This window comes from Chionomys nivalis, chromosome 3 (genome assembly GCF_950005125.1).
Source record: "Chionomys nivalis chromosome 3, mChiNiv1.1, whole genome shotgun sequence".
Taxonomy (NCBI): domain Eukaryota; kingdom Metazoa; phylum Chordata; class Mammalia; order Rodentia; family Cricetidae; genus Chionomys; species Chionomys nivalis.
Genome location: NC_080088.1, coordinates 61727344 through 61743587, shown reverse-complemented (window position 1 = coordinate 61743587; position 16244 = coordinate 61727344). Strand labels below are relative to the sequence as shown.

The following is a 16244-nucleotide window of genomic DNA, read 5'->3' as shown; positions in this document are numbered from 1 at the left end:
CGCTAGGACCACAGGTACACGTCACTGTGTCCCTGCAGGCACAGACGGCTGACTACACACTCTCCTGACGCTGTGCTGTGTCTCTCATTTCCTTATGGGTGGAGCCTGACTCCACTTTGCTTTCTGCTGTAAGCCCCACAGACTACCACACAAATCGTGGGTACCTGAGTATCTGATAAGAGTGGGTGAACATGAAACTGACATGAGCCCGGACAACCGTGAGAACTTGTACTTGTGTGGGAGATGGAACGAGATACATTTAAAGAAAAGGACAATCGACACACTTGATTGACAGGTGGTGGGGAGGAGAGAATGCCTGACTAGCCAGGCACGGGACCTGACTCAGAGCCAGTCGAAGACAAGTCATTTTCAAATCTGAGTCAGTAATGGTTAGGTCTGTAGAGATAAACCTTGGTTTTAGACAGTGGTGAGAGACCATAAGGAGACATCTGAAGAGTCACGTGCACAGTGTCCTGTGGGGTATACCTGTCATCCTAGCACAAGGAAAGCAGAGGCAGGAGGATTTCAAGTTTGGGGCCAGTCTGGGATACATGGGGAGACCCTGTCTTTAAAAACCAACAATAATAATGAAACAACTAACAACAACAGGAATATGGAGGAGACTCCACAAACTCACAGGGAACAGTCAGACATGGCTGCTTTCAGCAGATACACAGCATCCTTCCACAGTCGTCAAAGCAGGTACATAAAAGGCAAGATTTAATTTCCTTAGTTTATTAGATGACCATGAATGGTTAGGATGTGCACACATTACAGCAGGTGAAAATCCAGTTCAAAACACAAGCTGTACACAAACGGATGTTTTTATTCCGACTCTTGCTCCCTTTCTGTTTGTTAGTTTGGTCGAGGAAGCTGGTAAGAGCCCCCTAAGTGCAGAGGCTGGGCTTCCACACCCGAGTGGAGTGCCTCGGAGCTTGTCTCCACCTCAGGAGCAAATGCTTCCCTTTGTACAGAGGGTGCTCCCCTCCCACCTCGCTCTTCAGTGGTTCAGAATCCCCACAGCGGGGGACTCTCACATACTGCTACTTGACAAAGTGCTCTCACAACCTCCCGTCTCTCCCCGACTCCCAAATAAACAAACCTGTGTACTTGGACGATAACGACAGCACAGAATCAGGAGCACTAAGAGTCAAGATCCAGAGGAACGGGGTGGGGACGTGGGGACACTGAGGTCAGCTGGAGCCTGTGTGGACGCGGAGCCTGGGCGGCAGCGGTGACCTGGAGTGAGCAGCTGGACAGGAAGTCAGCCACAAACTGGAACTGGAGCCAGAGTCTGAATCCGAGGGCTGACTCAGTGACACTTGAGTTCGAAGGGATCACTCCTAAATCTCCTTAAGGAAGGGAGATTCCTAATCAGCCCTTCGAAACAGCCATGGTCTCGGCTTTCTGTCTCACCACCAACTGAGCCAACAGTCCGCGTCACCCAGCCCAGTGCTGCTGTCAGTCCCCAAAGGTGGGGCAGAGGAACGGTGCCACGGGCCAGTTCTGCCACGTGCTTCTTGCTCTGCTAGAGCTCCGCGTGGCTGTCACATCAAATTCCCTTCTCTTTCTCTGGGAGACCCCTTGTTCCCTCGAGCGCAGGACTTGCCAGCTTCTACCAACCATGTGCAAATTTATTTGAGTTCCTGGGACAGTGCCTGAGCCAGTTATCTCACTAGCAACCAATACAGGAAGACGGGTACACGGAAGAAGTCAGTTCTAGAACAAAAGCACTGTGGACAGCAGTTCCCAGAACACCGGGCTCTGAGATGCAACCCCGGCCAATTGCGGCAGTTCAAACTCCCAACAGATGTGTCTGGCCTAGTCTAGGAAACCCCAGGGAAAGCACATTAAGTGATGGGGGAGGAGTGTATTAAAATCAGTAATATGAAATAGATGGTCCAACATATATTACCGAGGAGTTAAGTGCATAAACGGCATAAAGGCTCCTGTTACTGAGCAAACGGAAACATTCACAAACTGTCGAGTTCTCTAAAGCTACTAAGTAAGAAAAGAAACTAAGGCAAGAGATCAGCCAGAGGGAGGGCCCCCGCTCTGCTGGGGGAAGGGGACGGAGAGTGCAGTGGGGTCATGCCTCTGCTTAGAACCATACAGAGCAGTAAGGGACCCACGTTAGGATGGTGGGTGGGGTTTTACCCTTGCCTGAGCTGGAAGCACTCCTGCACTCAAGCTGGTTACTGAGAGCTCGAACACCAAGAGGCGCCCATTAACCTGTATCCCAACAAAGGCTCCTTAGGCACCCGCTCCAGCCTCACTTATGTGTGTGGTGCTGGCTACGAACGGGCCTGGCCTAAGGTTCAGTTCTGCTCTTTGCTTCAAGCCCAGCAGAGTACACAAGCCAGCTTGTGTCCACCTGTGCCTGGAACACCTGAAACAGGGAAGGCATGCTTGCCTCCTTGAGGTCTCCGAGGATTCTAGGACAATAATGATTCTGTTCTTACCTGCCCCCCAAAAGCCTAAGTCAGTCGGACAGAATGCCCGCCATGTAGCCCATTCTCTCCCATGCCTCAGGGCACAGTCTTGTTCTCTTTCAGGACTGGGACAGGGAAACTCCATTCTCCTGTTTCAGCCACAGAGAAGAACATTGGCTGAGAAGGGCCTGGTTCAGGAGCTAGGGCGCTAAGTCAAGAGTGGGAATGATCCTTGAGCTGCAGCTGTAACCAGACCTGGGCCTAGTCGAACAGGCCAAGCATGTCAGAAGAACTGGGTCTTGCTGACAAGAGGCACTCCAAGTGGCAGTTCTGACGGAAATGCCCAGTGCTCACAGATAACTGTCACAACAGACTGGACCCACCAACCAATAAAGGTGCTTTACACCTGGACAGCAGACAAGTCATAAAAAAAGTGACAATATATTTTTTAAAGGTCCCACCACCTTTCTTGGAGGTGTGGCTCAGTTCTATATCGTTTGACCCTAGGCAGCCCCTCAGACAAAGGGTCAGGTGCATTCCTCAAGTGGTCTCCAGGACAGTGGCCTCTAGAGCCAAGGCTTCTGTGGGTTCCTCCTCATAGTCAGACAGGTAGGACTCCAGGCTCTGCTTGGCCAGCAACTCCCGCCGGGCCTGCAGCCGCTCACACCGGGGGCAGCTTCCAGACTTGAAGCAAGCTTTGTGGTAACACGCTTTACACTCTATTTGGGTTGAAAGAGAAAGAGAAGAAAATAATTTGTATTCTCCCAGGCTGGAAGCAAGCCAGCCCCTCAGCCACTTCTCCCCATAGCTCGTGCTCTGGGGGTGGCGGTGTGTGGGGTGACTCCCACCATCCTCCTGCTAACAGAGGACACGCAGGGAACACATCACTTTGTGTCCAGCCTTGCTCGTCTCAATGCTAGCATCGTCCTCACCTTCACAGGTCCGGCACTTCTGGAGCTCAAAAGGAAAGATGACATCATCCTCATTCTGGCAGAACTCACAGATGAAGCCTTTGGCTTGGCACAGCTATGGAGGAGAGTAATGGAAACAAGGTGAGGGACTGGCCCAGAAAGGAGGCCTTGGTGAGGGGAAGCAAGCCATAAATACAACTTTGGGCAGGATGAAGGGTAGAGTCTGGGGCTGGACTTGTGACTATGAGAGCCAGATCAGGGCTGGGTACCATCACACAAAACTTAAGGTAAGGGCAAGAGTGTTTCCCCAAAATAATAGCCTCTAGTCAGGTTACAGTGCAGTCTACTCACCCCCCTGCCCTCCCCCACACCCCCACAGGACCACAGACTGGGCAGCGGAGATGGGTAGATCTAAAAGCATCATTCTGACTTTTCTAGCATTGTTGATCTTATCACGAATGGTAATAACTTACATTTTTAAACAGAATTTGCAAAAATGCCATCAAATAGGCTGCTTCATCAAACCGCAGAAGCTCAAGAGGGAAGAATTAATTCTCATCTAAGTATTACCTTCATCTCAGAAAGAACACTGAGGCTTACACAGAGAACAGATTGTTTGAGCTGTGACTGAGAACAGGTCTAGATTCTGGCCAGAGTCCTCCACGAGCGTGGGATCCTTCACTGAGCGCTGCCCAGTCTCGCTCGGGCAACACCAGCATCGGCTCTGTCCTAGCTCTTTCTGTATTGTTTTCCTTGAGACGGGGTCTTGCTATGCGGCCCAGGCTGACTTTGAACTCACAGCCCCCTGCTTCAGTGCCCCAGCACTACGTCCTCTAACCCCAGGTCCTTCAGAAGATCCTGCTGCTCACTCACTAGGCCTGCAGCAAGCTCTCTGGTTTCTTCCAGTGTCAACTGGCCACATCAAGTTTCTGGAGCTAAGTGTCAAGACCCTGCCCACCACTAAGCCCCACGCAAGGGCTCATCTGCATGGCAGAACACGGCTCCTCACCATACATCTCTCTACGTGCGCAGCTCCTGCTCTGGTGAGCTCAGCCAGCCGGGGCCCCAGTTCCCCCTTCTTGGTCGCAGACAGGTCGTTCAGTGAGTACAGGTGGAGATCCTCTGTCAGGTGGCCAGGAACTACGTCAAAGGAATCCAAAAGCCTACAGGAAATGAGAGGATGTAGGAGGGCTTGGGAGTAATCCTTTGACTGGCACACGACAGTACAAAAGTCCTCACTAGGCAGGGGAGAAGCTCATGGGGCTGGTGACATCCTAGGCCACCCCAGCTTCCTCACACCATTCCCTGGAGGACAGAAGCATTTTATTTCTCAACCCTGGAGAGTGAGCTTGGGAAGTGGTGTCTGGCCCTGGACAGATGCTCCCCCTCCAGAGAACTCAGATCTAATTACCGCCATGGTTTCCCATTTACTACTTTCAGGCATTTCTGCAAACCCTTCCTGTTAGGACACGTTCCTCTCAGAGACAGGACACCAGAGGACTCTGGCCTCCACGACACTTACTCTTTGGCCAGCCGGCAGGTCTTAAACATGTTCTTCATGTGGTACAGCTGAACCCGCAGCAGCTAAAGACAAGGCATTGGGTTGAGAAGGAGAGAGAAGGGGCTGTTAGAAGGACCGGGAGGTGCCTTCAAGCTCTGCAGGGAGCAGCCAGGGTTTGGAGGGCCCCCACACCTCAGTCAACAGCTTCAACTTCAACAACTCACTCAAGTGATCTCTGGCCAGGGAAGGCTCTTCTGCCAGGTCAGTGTGCTCATTCAGACACACTGGCAGCTGCTGGGAACTCTGGGATCTAAACTCCCACTCCTGTGCACGGGGAGTGTAGGAACTGTGCTTGCTTTCAAGTGCTATCTACGGCCTCAGAGCTGCCGGGAGGTTTGGACTCTGGCAAGACGAGTCTCCGGGACTGTAGACGGGCAGCTCGGTGGTAGAGGGTTTGCTAGTACTATGGGTATTAGTGCAGGGCTCCACGCCCAGCCCTGGAAATCAGCCGACAAGCAAGTACACAGAACATGAATGGTGACGGGTGGTGACCTAAGGGGGCTGCACTAGCACAGACAGAGCTAGGAGAAGAGGAGCAGGGATCTGTGAGGTGGCCTGTGCAGGCATCTTACCCGGACTTGATTGAGCAGCTTGACCTTTCTGTAGAGGGCGCTATTGATGTCCTGCACATTGAAGAGAGGATCATTCCAGATCTTGATGAGCAGATCCTTGGAAAAGTTGCTGATGTAGTATTTGCTGAAGTCCCACTTGCGCAGGATCCGGCTGGGGACGACCATCTGGGCGTTCTCGTGGCAGCACTGACAGAAGTACTTGCCCAAGTACTCACAGTACCGCAGCCTCTTGATATAATCTAGGAAAGTCAGAAAGCCAAAGGCTAGATGTTTCTGCACCCAGAAGCTGGCGGCCCTTCAAAAGGCAGGCAGGGAGGGCAAAGCAGCTTCTAGCAGCTTTTGTGTGAATTTTCTAAAGCTAGGGAAAAGCCCTTGCATAATGAGGTCCATGGCTGTTGCATCCTATCCTGGAGGCCACCAAAGAATCCAAACCTGAGAACCTGGCTATATATAATGAGTCAGTTTCTCCAGGAAGTGGCTCTGCTGGTGTACTTCTCCCCCAGGTAATTCCCCACAACTGCCAACCCCTGCCTCAGCTCCCCTCCTGCTCAGGCCCTTCTTTCCTTCTCCCCATATCTGCTCTATCACCTCCTCTAGGTGAGGAAGAACTTTACCGGGGTCAGTCCGGATGCCACAGCCTGCACAGCGGTAATTCTGCTTGGCCACAGCGATCTTCCTCCTACAGAAAGGGAAGGAGAGGGGATTGGAAGATGGAGAGCTGAGAACTCACCAACTTCCTGTTAGAGTTGGACAAAACTCATTCTGTGGGGAGGTCTATGAGGTTAGAATTTATAGCGGTGGACCATGGCAGTGATTAAGTGATTATCCTCAACAGGCACCACGTTTCTGTGTAAATGCAAGGTGTAAGGAATAAAAACCCAGAAAGAACAGTGGGGAAGGAAAGCATCTATCTTAAAAAGAGGAGAAAACCTAGTAAGTCCATCAACTACTGGGAGACAGTCTGGAAATGCTAATTTAAAAGACTGGGGTGGTGTCCAGTTAGGTATGGGGAAGAATAAAAGAACTAAAAGAACTTAAGAAAAACAAAACAAAACAAACAGAATCCCCTTTCTATGCTTTTAAATACACAGAACTGTGTGGAAAGTACAACCAGAGGCAGAGCCGAGAGGCAAGACCATAACTCTACTCACGTCGGAGCTGGATGAACATTAAAGATGATCTGAGGCCGAGGTGGAGCCCACTCCAGGTTGCCACGGACACGGATACGCAGCTTGTAGATGTCCGCATGCTGCCCATCATCTGGTGAGATGGGCAGTGAGTCGGGAATGGGCAGGAGCTGCAGGACGAAAGTGTAGGTGAGCTGGCTGGACAATCCAGAGGACAGAGATGCTTGGTCCCTCCGTCCACGACAGAAGCAGAGACCACGAAACAGATTTCAGAATCACTACAGGCTGATCTTCAAGGAACCCTGATTTCAAAACAATCTAGTAGGTACTAGGCTCCTTGAAACAAGGACCTTGAGTTCCAAGAAGCAAACAGAAGCATCATCCTGGGTGCTGGCACCCATTGCCAATGCTAGCCCGCCTCTTCCCAGGGCCTATGGTAGTATGCCTCATGCCCCAAGAGGTTCAGCTACAGGGTTTGAACAATTCACTTTCACACCATGCCTTAAAGTTAGCCACAAAACAAGAGATTTTCTTCTGCAGAAGAGGGCCGCGAAGGGGAAACGGCTAGGGAAACCCAAGCAGGCACGCACTCTCTCATTCACTCACTCTGCGCTTTAACAAATGCTGCACAGGAACACGGGCAGATGCACAGGCTCGTTCTCAACTAGAGTCGCGTGAGAGAGGAAAACAGGACCAGAAGGTTCATAGGCTCCTGGGCAGGGGAGAGTGGGAAGAGCCTACCTTCTGCGGGGCATCGTGCTCTGGAACTAGCCACTCCAGCTCGGAGGCAGCTGGAAGCTGCATGCCCTCGAACTGCTTCAGAAGCCCCATGGCCACTGCCTCAGCAGATGTGGAGTGCAGGAAGCAATGGGAGCTGGGAAGGAGAGAACCAAGGAGAGTTGAGTGCACCAAGTCAGGAAGATCGGTTTCCTTTTGGGACCATGTGCCTGAACTTTACAGCTGAGGGAACACTTGCTGCACCCAGTCTGTTCAGTTTCTTTACTCAGTGCCAGACACACATGCACTGTGGAAAGAATACAATTGTTCTTAACCATCCTGAATCTATATACAAGTCCCTATCTCACCTACCAGCATTGAGTGGTACTGCAGTTAAGAGTTCTATATTTTCCTTTCCCTAAAGTTCAGTTTCTTTAATTGCAAAATGGACAGTATGCTTGTTCATAAAATAAATCAGCAAAACTGCTATTGCGCCTCTCAGAGACGAAGTCTTTCTCCCCTTGAATTGCCACCATCTGGCAGGGCCAGCGCTTGAACCTTGCCTGTTGGTGAAATGGGATGGCTTTCTCTGTGCCCTTTTTCAACCACAGGCCATGTTCTGGCTTTGTTTCTCCATGCATCCTAAAGGTTATTAAAATGAATGAAAAAATACTCACAAGTTCTGGGAGATGGATGATTTGCCATTGGAGACTGCACTACGCCTGATGTCAGCATCTGCATGGAAACCAGAGATAAGAGGAACAGGAACTGGGAAAGGAAGAGAAGCTAAGGGAACTGTCATAGGGTGCTGCAGCTAAGCACTAAGGTGGCAGCTAGGAGCTACGTTCTATGCAGGGCACGGAACAGGGAGGCTCTATGCACTATTCAGAGTCCATCTCCATCCACATCACATCCAGGCTGAATTAGTGACATCATGCAGAGCACTGAGAAGGTCAAGTGGTTACGTATGGGGGGGGGACACACAAACTCAGGTTTGGTGTAAACAGTGAGCGAGCGAGAGAGAGAGAGAGAGAGAGAGAGAGAGAGAGAGAGAGAGAGATCGATCTGCAGGCACATGGGGGCACACTCACTACAGGCACAAATACAATGATGATTAAATCTTCCTCTTGAGTGAATCTCAAGCTTTCTTAAATGATATCCTCCCAAAAGTGGTGTGGTGGGTAGCTTGTGCTTATAATTCCAGCACTGGAGAGGCTGAGGCAGGAGGATCATGTGTTGAAAGCACCTAAAATAAGGGCTCTGTCTTTTTTTTTAAACAAAAGAATTATCAACCAACACAAGATTTAGATCATCGAGGTTACCTATTAAATGTCTGTGTCTCACTGCTCACCATTACCCCTGATGTTAGATGCTTTCTCTACATTTAGAATAAAGTTTCATGGGAAGATTTTACTCCTGTTTGGTGGCTCAGGGAGGAAAAGAACTTCTCCATGGCTCAAGACTCCCTGGAGAAGCCTGGTAACCAACTTTCCACGGGACCTGTCACACATGTCAACATGATCACTACTATAGTAATCTCATGTACAATTACAGAAAAATGAGACTTTCCAAAGCAAAGTTCTAAAGACAGACCTGAGCCCCCAGAGACCTCACTGACCCAAATCCTATAGAAGTCTTATTCTAGGACGCTAGTCAGGCCCTAATCAAGTCATTAAAAGGCTATTTTGATAGTCTCATTTCTTACTTTCTTTGATGGGCAGCGAGAGGACCTTTTCTCCTTAATCAATCCAGACAATGACTAGTGCTGTGTCTGAGCCCCTCGGCAGAGCGCTAGGCTTACATGATGTCACTCTGCATTTGGCCACGGGTAGCTCAATTGTGCCTTATGCTTTAACTGCACATAGATTCTTTTGTTTGTACAACCAGATTACAAAACATCTCTGTGAGGAAATGAGATTATGTCTAATTCACTGAGCTTTACAACATTTAATACATATTTCTGGATCCAAGTATAATTCAAATAATACTATTCACAAACTAATGGCTTCAAAGCTTCAAGCAGCTTTGATGTGCTACTTGTTTGGGGCAGTGCTGGAGAGCAAACCCAGGGCCTGGATGACAGGCAAGCACTCTGATACTGAGCTACATCCCAGCCCTCATTTGCTTTAAAAGCACATAAAACAAGATATTGACCTTTTTTACCCCTTGTAACTACAAAAAGACCATTTTATTTGACAAAAAGGTGTTCATTTCTGTCATATTTTCTGTCTGAACTTCAGTCACCCAAATCATACAGATCCAAAGAATGCCAGCTGTCTAGTCTACTGCCACTAGTACTGATGGGAAGAGGGGAAAATGTCTGGGCAACAGCAGCCAGACCTTTACACAACTGTTCGGTTTGCACCATTGACTTGGGGGTCATAAATCCTGCTAGGGCTGAACATGAATCTTGTCTTGTCAAACAGCACTCAGGATGTTCTCCATAGAAAGGATTTTCAGAGTAGTTCCAGAATGATTAACTGACTAAAAGCAATTCAGGTTTTTGCAAATTTCATCCTGCCTGGAATAGGGAAAAATGAAAGAAAATTCTAGACAGACATCCTTGAATAAGGAACTAACCAATTTTGATACCGTAGGGCCAGAAAGTGTTACAAGGGCTGGAGAGATGGCTCAGCGGTTAAGAGCACTGCCTGCTCTTCCAAAGGTCCTGAGTTCAATTCCCAGCAACCACATGGTGGCTCACAACCATCTGTAATGAGGTCTGGTGCCCCCTTCTGGCCTGCAGGCATACACACAGCAGACAGAATATTGTATACAAAATAAATGAATATTTTTTTTAAAAAAGTGTTACATACTGTTGATAGCAGTTGCTACAGAAGCCATTATTATTTCTGTCAGTGGTCAATGTATAAGACAGGGGCCCCCTGAGACCCTATCCTGAGGGGATAGGATCTCAAGACACAGTAGCCACCTCAGCCTGTGTAAGTAAATTCTCTGATCTATGACAGCCACACAAAATCACCTAGGGATACATTTCTTTATAGTTAAGCAGAGCATTTCATATTCAAATAAGGAAGTCTTTTTTATCTTTATTTTCTTTTCTTTAGAACCTATAATCATCTGGATTATCCTGCTTATTATTCTTTTTCATCAGATACATAAAAGGTCAGAAGAGGTTATGTGGCAGGTACTTTTTAGCTGATCATAAATACTGCAAGAGCGTGGAGAACCACATTCCCTGGGGTAAGGATCCTACCCCAGCACAGAGAGTTGAGGTGGCGCTGATATCAAACTGGATATGGCACCCTACACCGATCACTTTACTGTGCCTGCGGGGTGTCCTGCTGACCCTAGTTAGTTCAGGGAGATGACTAAGTTGACATGGCTGGACCACTGGTTGAACACAGTGATATGACCACACCAAGGTCAAAAATAGATAAGGAAAGCATTCTGTAGAGAACAGAAAGCAGCCTGCACCTTCCTAGTGGAGTTTAGCATAACTATAAAATGTCTTCTTAATCTTTTGAACAAAACCAAATATGTTTAAAACAAATATATTTTTCCAAGAGAATTTATTTGAAGTGCTTTTGAGCTTTCCATACATAAAGTAATTATTATTGATGGGGGAAAGTTATAAAATATAAACACAGGGGCTGGCAAAATGGCTCTGGAGGTAAAGGTGCCTGATGTCAGCCATGAGGACTTGAGTTCAAGCCCAGGACCCACATGGTTGTTCTCAGACACCCAGAACAAACTAAAACGTAAAAACAGACAAGAAAACGACGTCACATGAGGGGAAGGTGCTCTACTGGGTGGCTGGGCTGATCATGAAGAACCGGCTACACTTCTGGTTTTAGCAAAATCTACACATTTTAAACAAAGCAAGTGAAACTTAGGGAGTTAGCTTAGGGATTTCCTGCCTGTACTGACAATGGTTTCCACTCACTTTCCGTTAGCAGATAAAACAATCTCCAGCACAGCCGAGGATCCAATGCCAGTGCACTCTCTGTGATCATTAACTCAAAGAGGAAGACGAGGAGCAATTGGTTACCTTGCTCTATTCCTAGTTAGAATTACTGTACTAATCCTGTCATGGAGCACCATGAGAAAAGCGACTTGGGGAAGACAGGGTTTGTTTGGCTGACACTTCCACATCACAGTTCATCTTCAAAAGAAGTCAGGACAGAACTCAAGCAGAGCAGGAACCTGGAGGCAGGAGCTGATGCAGAGGCCATGGAGGGGTGCTGCTTACAGGTTTGCTCAGCCTGCTTTCTTATAGAACCTAGGGCCACTAGCCCAGGGATGGCACCACTCACAATGGGCTTGGGTCCTCCCCTGTGAAATTAAGAAAATGCCCTACAGCCAGATCTTATGAAGCATTTTCTCAATTGAGATTCCCTCTTTTCAGATAACTCCAGCTTTGTCAAGCTGACATTAAAAACAGCCAGCACAAACTCCATGCAGATTTTACTTATCAGAAAATATAGTTTACGAATACCCTTCTTCATATATTATATTAGGTTTCAATTTATTGCCTTTGAGCCCAAATCTGCTGTGCTTCCAACAAGTCTCCTGGTCAACTGGCGTAAATAAAGCATCACCGGAGGGCACTGAGAGGATGCTGGGAAGGAAGGAGTTTGTCCTGTTCCAGCCGGCTGTGCTCCGACCTAGACTGACAACTCAGCGCACTGATACTGCCCAGGGAAGTGTGCCCGCAGCAGAGCCACAGCGGCGCAATTACTGCTTCCTCTCACACACGGTTTCCCACAGCACGTTTTGGAGTGCGATGTTTAAGTGTCAGCCTTTCCCACAGGCTCTCTTGCAGTCCTGCCAGAGTTCTGAGAACGGCAGTTGCCTGGCACTGAGAACGGCTTCCCACTGGAGGCTGTTGGCATGGCCTCTCCCTATGGACGGCATCCACAATGTGACTCAAGGCAGCTCTGTGACTTCAGAAGCTCCTCTGCCACCTGGATCTCACCTGGGAATACAGCCTGGGGCTGCTCTACTGCAGCCCGTGGGAGAGTGGCTGCCACTGCATCCACCCTTCCTGTGTTCTCTTCACTCCTTAGGAGTTTCTCTCCCATGATTCAACTGTTATTACAGCTGAAAACTCTTACCATTCAATGTCCCCTATTCAAACTGCCCTGCTATTTTCTGTCTCCTAACTGGACCTGAAAGGTGCATATATGCAGAGGGCTTAAACGTGAGAAGAATCTACAGAGGGAAGAAAGGATGAGGATACAGCACAGGAGAATGGAGGGGCGGGGACAAGAACAACAGAATCTTAAACCCCCAAGTGAAAACACTATCCAGAACTGGAAGTCTATGGAATCAATTTGTCAGACACCACATCCAAAATAAATAGGGAGAAAGAAGCAGGGATGAGAGATCATAAATCATATACTGTATGCTCCATTTATATGAAATGCCCAGAAAGGGCAAATACGCAGAGAGCATGCATTAGTGGTCAACTGAGGCTGGGGGTGGGAACATGTCATAACTGTGCATAACTGTTCATAACTAATACAGGATCTTACTGCCATCTCTCCAGCCCTTGAGCTTAAATTCTTAATTTAACGGTTTCATTCTTAATATAACACTTATTATTAAAAAAACTTGCAAATAAACAGGATGTGGTGGCGCACGCCTTTAATGCCAGCACTCGGGAAGCAGAAGCAGGTGGATCTCTGTGAATTCGAGGCCAGTCTGGTCTATAAAGCAAGTTCCAGGACAGCTAGGACTGTCATACAGAGAAACTTTGTACCAAAAATCCCAAAGCCAAAAACCAAAAATAAAAAAAAAATAAACAAACAAAAAAACAAAATGAAAAACAAAACAAAAGAGCAGCCAAACAAAACTGCAAGTAAATAAACGCATCAAAGACTAAAATCAACCATCTCCACAGTGAATTTCTATAGTTAGTAAGCTTTCAAAAGGCAGCTGAGGAACTTCACGCTAAATTTTACTTGGTATGAATTACATTTTATGCTCTTATCTACCACCAATACCAAAAAATTCAAGATGGAACTCCTTTTCTAGGCTTGAAGATTCCTTTCTAAACTTTGACTCCATCAGTTACATGACTAGCTAATTTACATGACCACCTAATCTAAAACTATCTCTCTGAGAGGAGACAGCAAGGGCTGCTTGAGTCTGAATACCTGAATTTCTCCTGCACTGTCTAATGTTTTCCAGTTAGTTCTCTAGCCCATGAAGTTCTCATAACCTTGACAAGCACCACAAGATCAAACATGTGCAAATGCCGGTGCAAACATTCACACACATGCATGTAGAGGCACATTCGCACGTCCAGCACGGCTACCTGAGAACATCGAGGCCATTGATACTGAGAGTCCACTCTGTGACATGTGAGTCAGGTTAGAGCCTTCACTACCATCTGTGTAACAATAATTACAAAGAGGGGCCCTTTAGAAAGGAAGTTGCTGAGACGACAATTCCATAGCACAACGTCCTTGGGACCAGGCTGTGGCTTTCGTGCAGCTTTTAGGAACCCACATGCATGGGCAGGCTTGGAAAACAGTAACTGCTACTTCCCCAAGCCAGTCAAGCCTCACGCACCTCCTAAGAAGAAGCTAAGGGCAATGTTAGGAACAGCTGGTCATTTTGACTGTGGAGTAAGGAGAGGGACTCTACGGGAGGTTCGTGTGTAGAGGCTGGAGATGATGGCAAACATCTCAGTCTTCGAGCAGTTCCTCACAACAAAGGATGACAGGGGCCTAGAGACCGAGATCCTGTTCTATGGTGTCTCCTGTAAGGATTTCTGTCCTGAACCAACAGGGAATTTAGCCGATTACAGGCACCCTTGGGGCCCACAACTGAAGCAACAGTTTCCAACACAAGTGCACTTTGTTGAACTATGATTAGAAAAAAACACAAACTAAGGGGGAGGGGAGTTTTAAGTTACAATTATTGTCAAGAGTAGAAATCAAATACATTAGGAAGAACAAATAGCAAAGTCCTTAGAGGCCTGGACAAGCTGTGTAAAATATGAATTTCTGAGTGAGAAAGCACTCTGGTTACTCAGGAGATCCCTGAAGACTAAAAAAGTAAAACTATCTATTCATTATCATTTTACAGTGTTAAAATGGAATGCGTGTAGACAATTTAGCTCTGCAGGGATGAAGAGTTTATCCACCTGAACCGCTCTGTTTATTTGCTTGCTAGCTGTTTGTCTCTTTGTTGGGTCCTGAAGAGATCTATGGTTTGCAGGAACAGGGCTACTGTGAAGCACATCACTCAAGCATGACGTGGCCACTACCATGTTGGAAGCAGGGCAGCTGATCCCAGGCTAGACTCACGGAGACCCTCCTAAGATCGGATCTACTGACTTTCCTTCATACAAACTGGAGGGAAGATCATCAGATCCTCGCTGAGAGTTCAGCCACCCGGTCACTCTGGCGCCCCCATCTCCCACCTCGAGTAATGCTCGGGCCAGCTGCAGTGTCTTGGGAGATGCTAGACTACATAGCAGGTGGGAGATGAGCTGAAGGCGGGACTCCAGTTAAGCAGCTCTTGGGAGGCTGTCACTCATGCTGGTCTGATTTTATTTTATTATTATTGATGATGCAGCCTGTAAGTAAATCAATAAACTCCCTGACTCACCAGCTTGGACTTGAGACTGTTTCATTGGTCTGCTGTGAGGCCCCCTCTGAGGTGACTAGTGATGCAAAAGGAACATTACTTGCTTCACAACAAACACCTTCTCAGACGGCAGCCCCACCCCTCACTGCACTGATGCTTCCGACAAGGGGCTGGGGCTCTGCCTTAAGTCTGCTTTGTAAACCTGTCTGTTTCTCCTTTTCTTTTGCTTTTCCCTTAATGATTCATGTCCCCCACCACACATATTACTATAAAATTCCTTCTTATATATCTTGGAGCAATTTCAATTGTGTTACGGAGCACTGGGAAGCATTCTAATCAAGTGGTTTGGCTCAGCCCAAAGAGCTAGAAGGAGGAAGAGAGTGAGGACCCAAGAGAAAGATAAACACATGAGGACTGAAAATCAGGGTGACTTCAATAGCCAATCGCCCTCTTCCTTTCAAGTCTGCATGAATTTTAATGCGGTTCTGACTCTAGCAAGAGCAGCCGTCCCTTACAATAACTAACAATGTACACAGTGGGTAATAATGAAGATCTCTTTGGGGGTCACTCAGCCAACACTCCACATTAACAGGACTGTTAGTAAAAAGCGCTCCTTTGTAACAGACTGGCAATGCTTACCTTGGATTTCAAACTCGTCAACATCATCAGCAGAGCCAGAGTCCGAGAACTGTGTAGAATCACGTGAACTGAACTGGGAGCTGCTGGATGTGACCCGGAAGCCTGTGGCAGTAAAGATCACAGTCACCCCTCTCAACACCACAGTAACGAGCCCAGACTTGAACAGAGGAGAGGGAACAGAACCACTGCTGGGACTGAAGCTGAAGTGGGACTGGCACTCCTGCTGGCCCATTCTCCTTTGGAGGAGTCCATCCATGACCCCTGGCCTTAGTTCCTACCCTGGAGTCTCATTTTGGAAGAATGCTGTTTGTGATGGAGGAAACCTGAGCTCTAGCAGTGTTTCTGGTCTAGCATGGGGAGAAGAAACAAAACCAGAACAGCGCGGCCCAAGCTTGCCATGCTGTGAAGAGGCAGGCATCCAGATGTTCCCGGGCCTCACTCACTTCCATGCTCATTCTCCTGGTACGCGGGGAGCAAGTTTTTGGTGCGGATCTGCTGGCGCCGAAGGCGGATCTTCTGCTTCAGTTCCTGGATCTCCCTGTCACTATCTTCCTCCTCTACCTCCTCCTCTTCTAGGCACTGGCTCATCATGTTGCATTTCATCAGCTCGATGGCCGCAATCAAGGACTCTGAGATGCTGAAGTGGGCATTCTCCTGGAGGAAGGAGGGCACCGAAGAAGCTGCTTGTTAAAGGACTGGAGTATGGAACACCTTGTGGATGT

At 48.0% G+C, this 16244-nt stretch overlaps 1 protein-coding gene across 5 annotated transcripts in view; it reads right to left on the bottom strand.

Moving 5' to 3' along the window:
* Window positions 1–728: 728 nt before the first annotated feature.
* Rubcn (rubicon autophagy regulator) overlaps window positions 729–16244 on the bottom strand; it is a 58957-nt gene continuing 43441 nt past the window's right edge. For 3 of the 5 annotated variants that reach the window (XM_057763389.1, XM_057763384.1, XM_057763385.1), the window contains 12 exons: window positions 15966–16176; window positions 15523–15624; window positions 13604–13678; window positions 7998–8055; window positions 7345–7477; window positions 6628–6773; window positions 6091–6155; window positions 5477–5715; window positions 4866–4927; window positions 4353–4506; window positions 3365–3458; window positions 729–3151 (listed from right to left, as the gene is read on the bottom strand). In XM_057763389.1, the coding sequence (XP_057619372.1) occupies window positions 2973–3151; window positions 3365–3458; window positions 4353–4506; window positions 4866–4927; window positions 5477–5715; window positions 6091–6155; window positions 6628–6773; window positions 7345–7477; window positions 7998–8055; window positions 13604–13678; window positions 15523–15624; window positions 15966–16176 (1518 nt within the window). In that variant the 3' untranslated portion in view covers window positions 729–2972. The remainder of the gene's footprint in view (window positions 3152–3364; window positions 3459–4352; window positions 4507–4865; window positions 4928–5476; window positions 5716–6090; window positions 6156–6627; window positions 6774–7344; window positions 7478–7997; window positions 8056–13603; window positions 13679–15522; window positions 15625–15965; window positions 16177–16244) is intronic. The other 2 variants (XM_057763387.1, XM_057763388.1) reach the window with 1 other exon arrangement.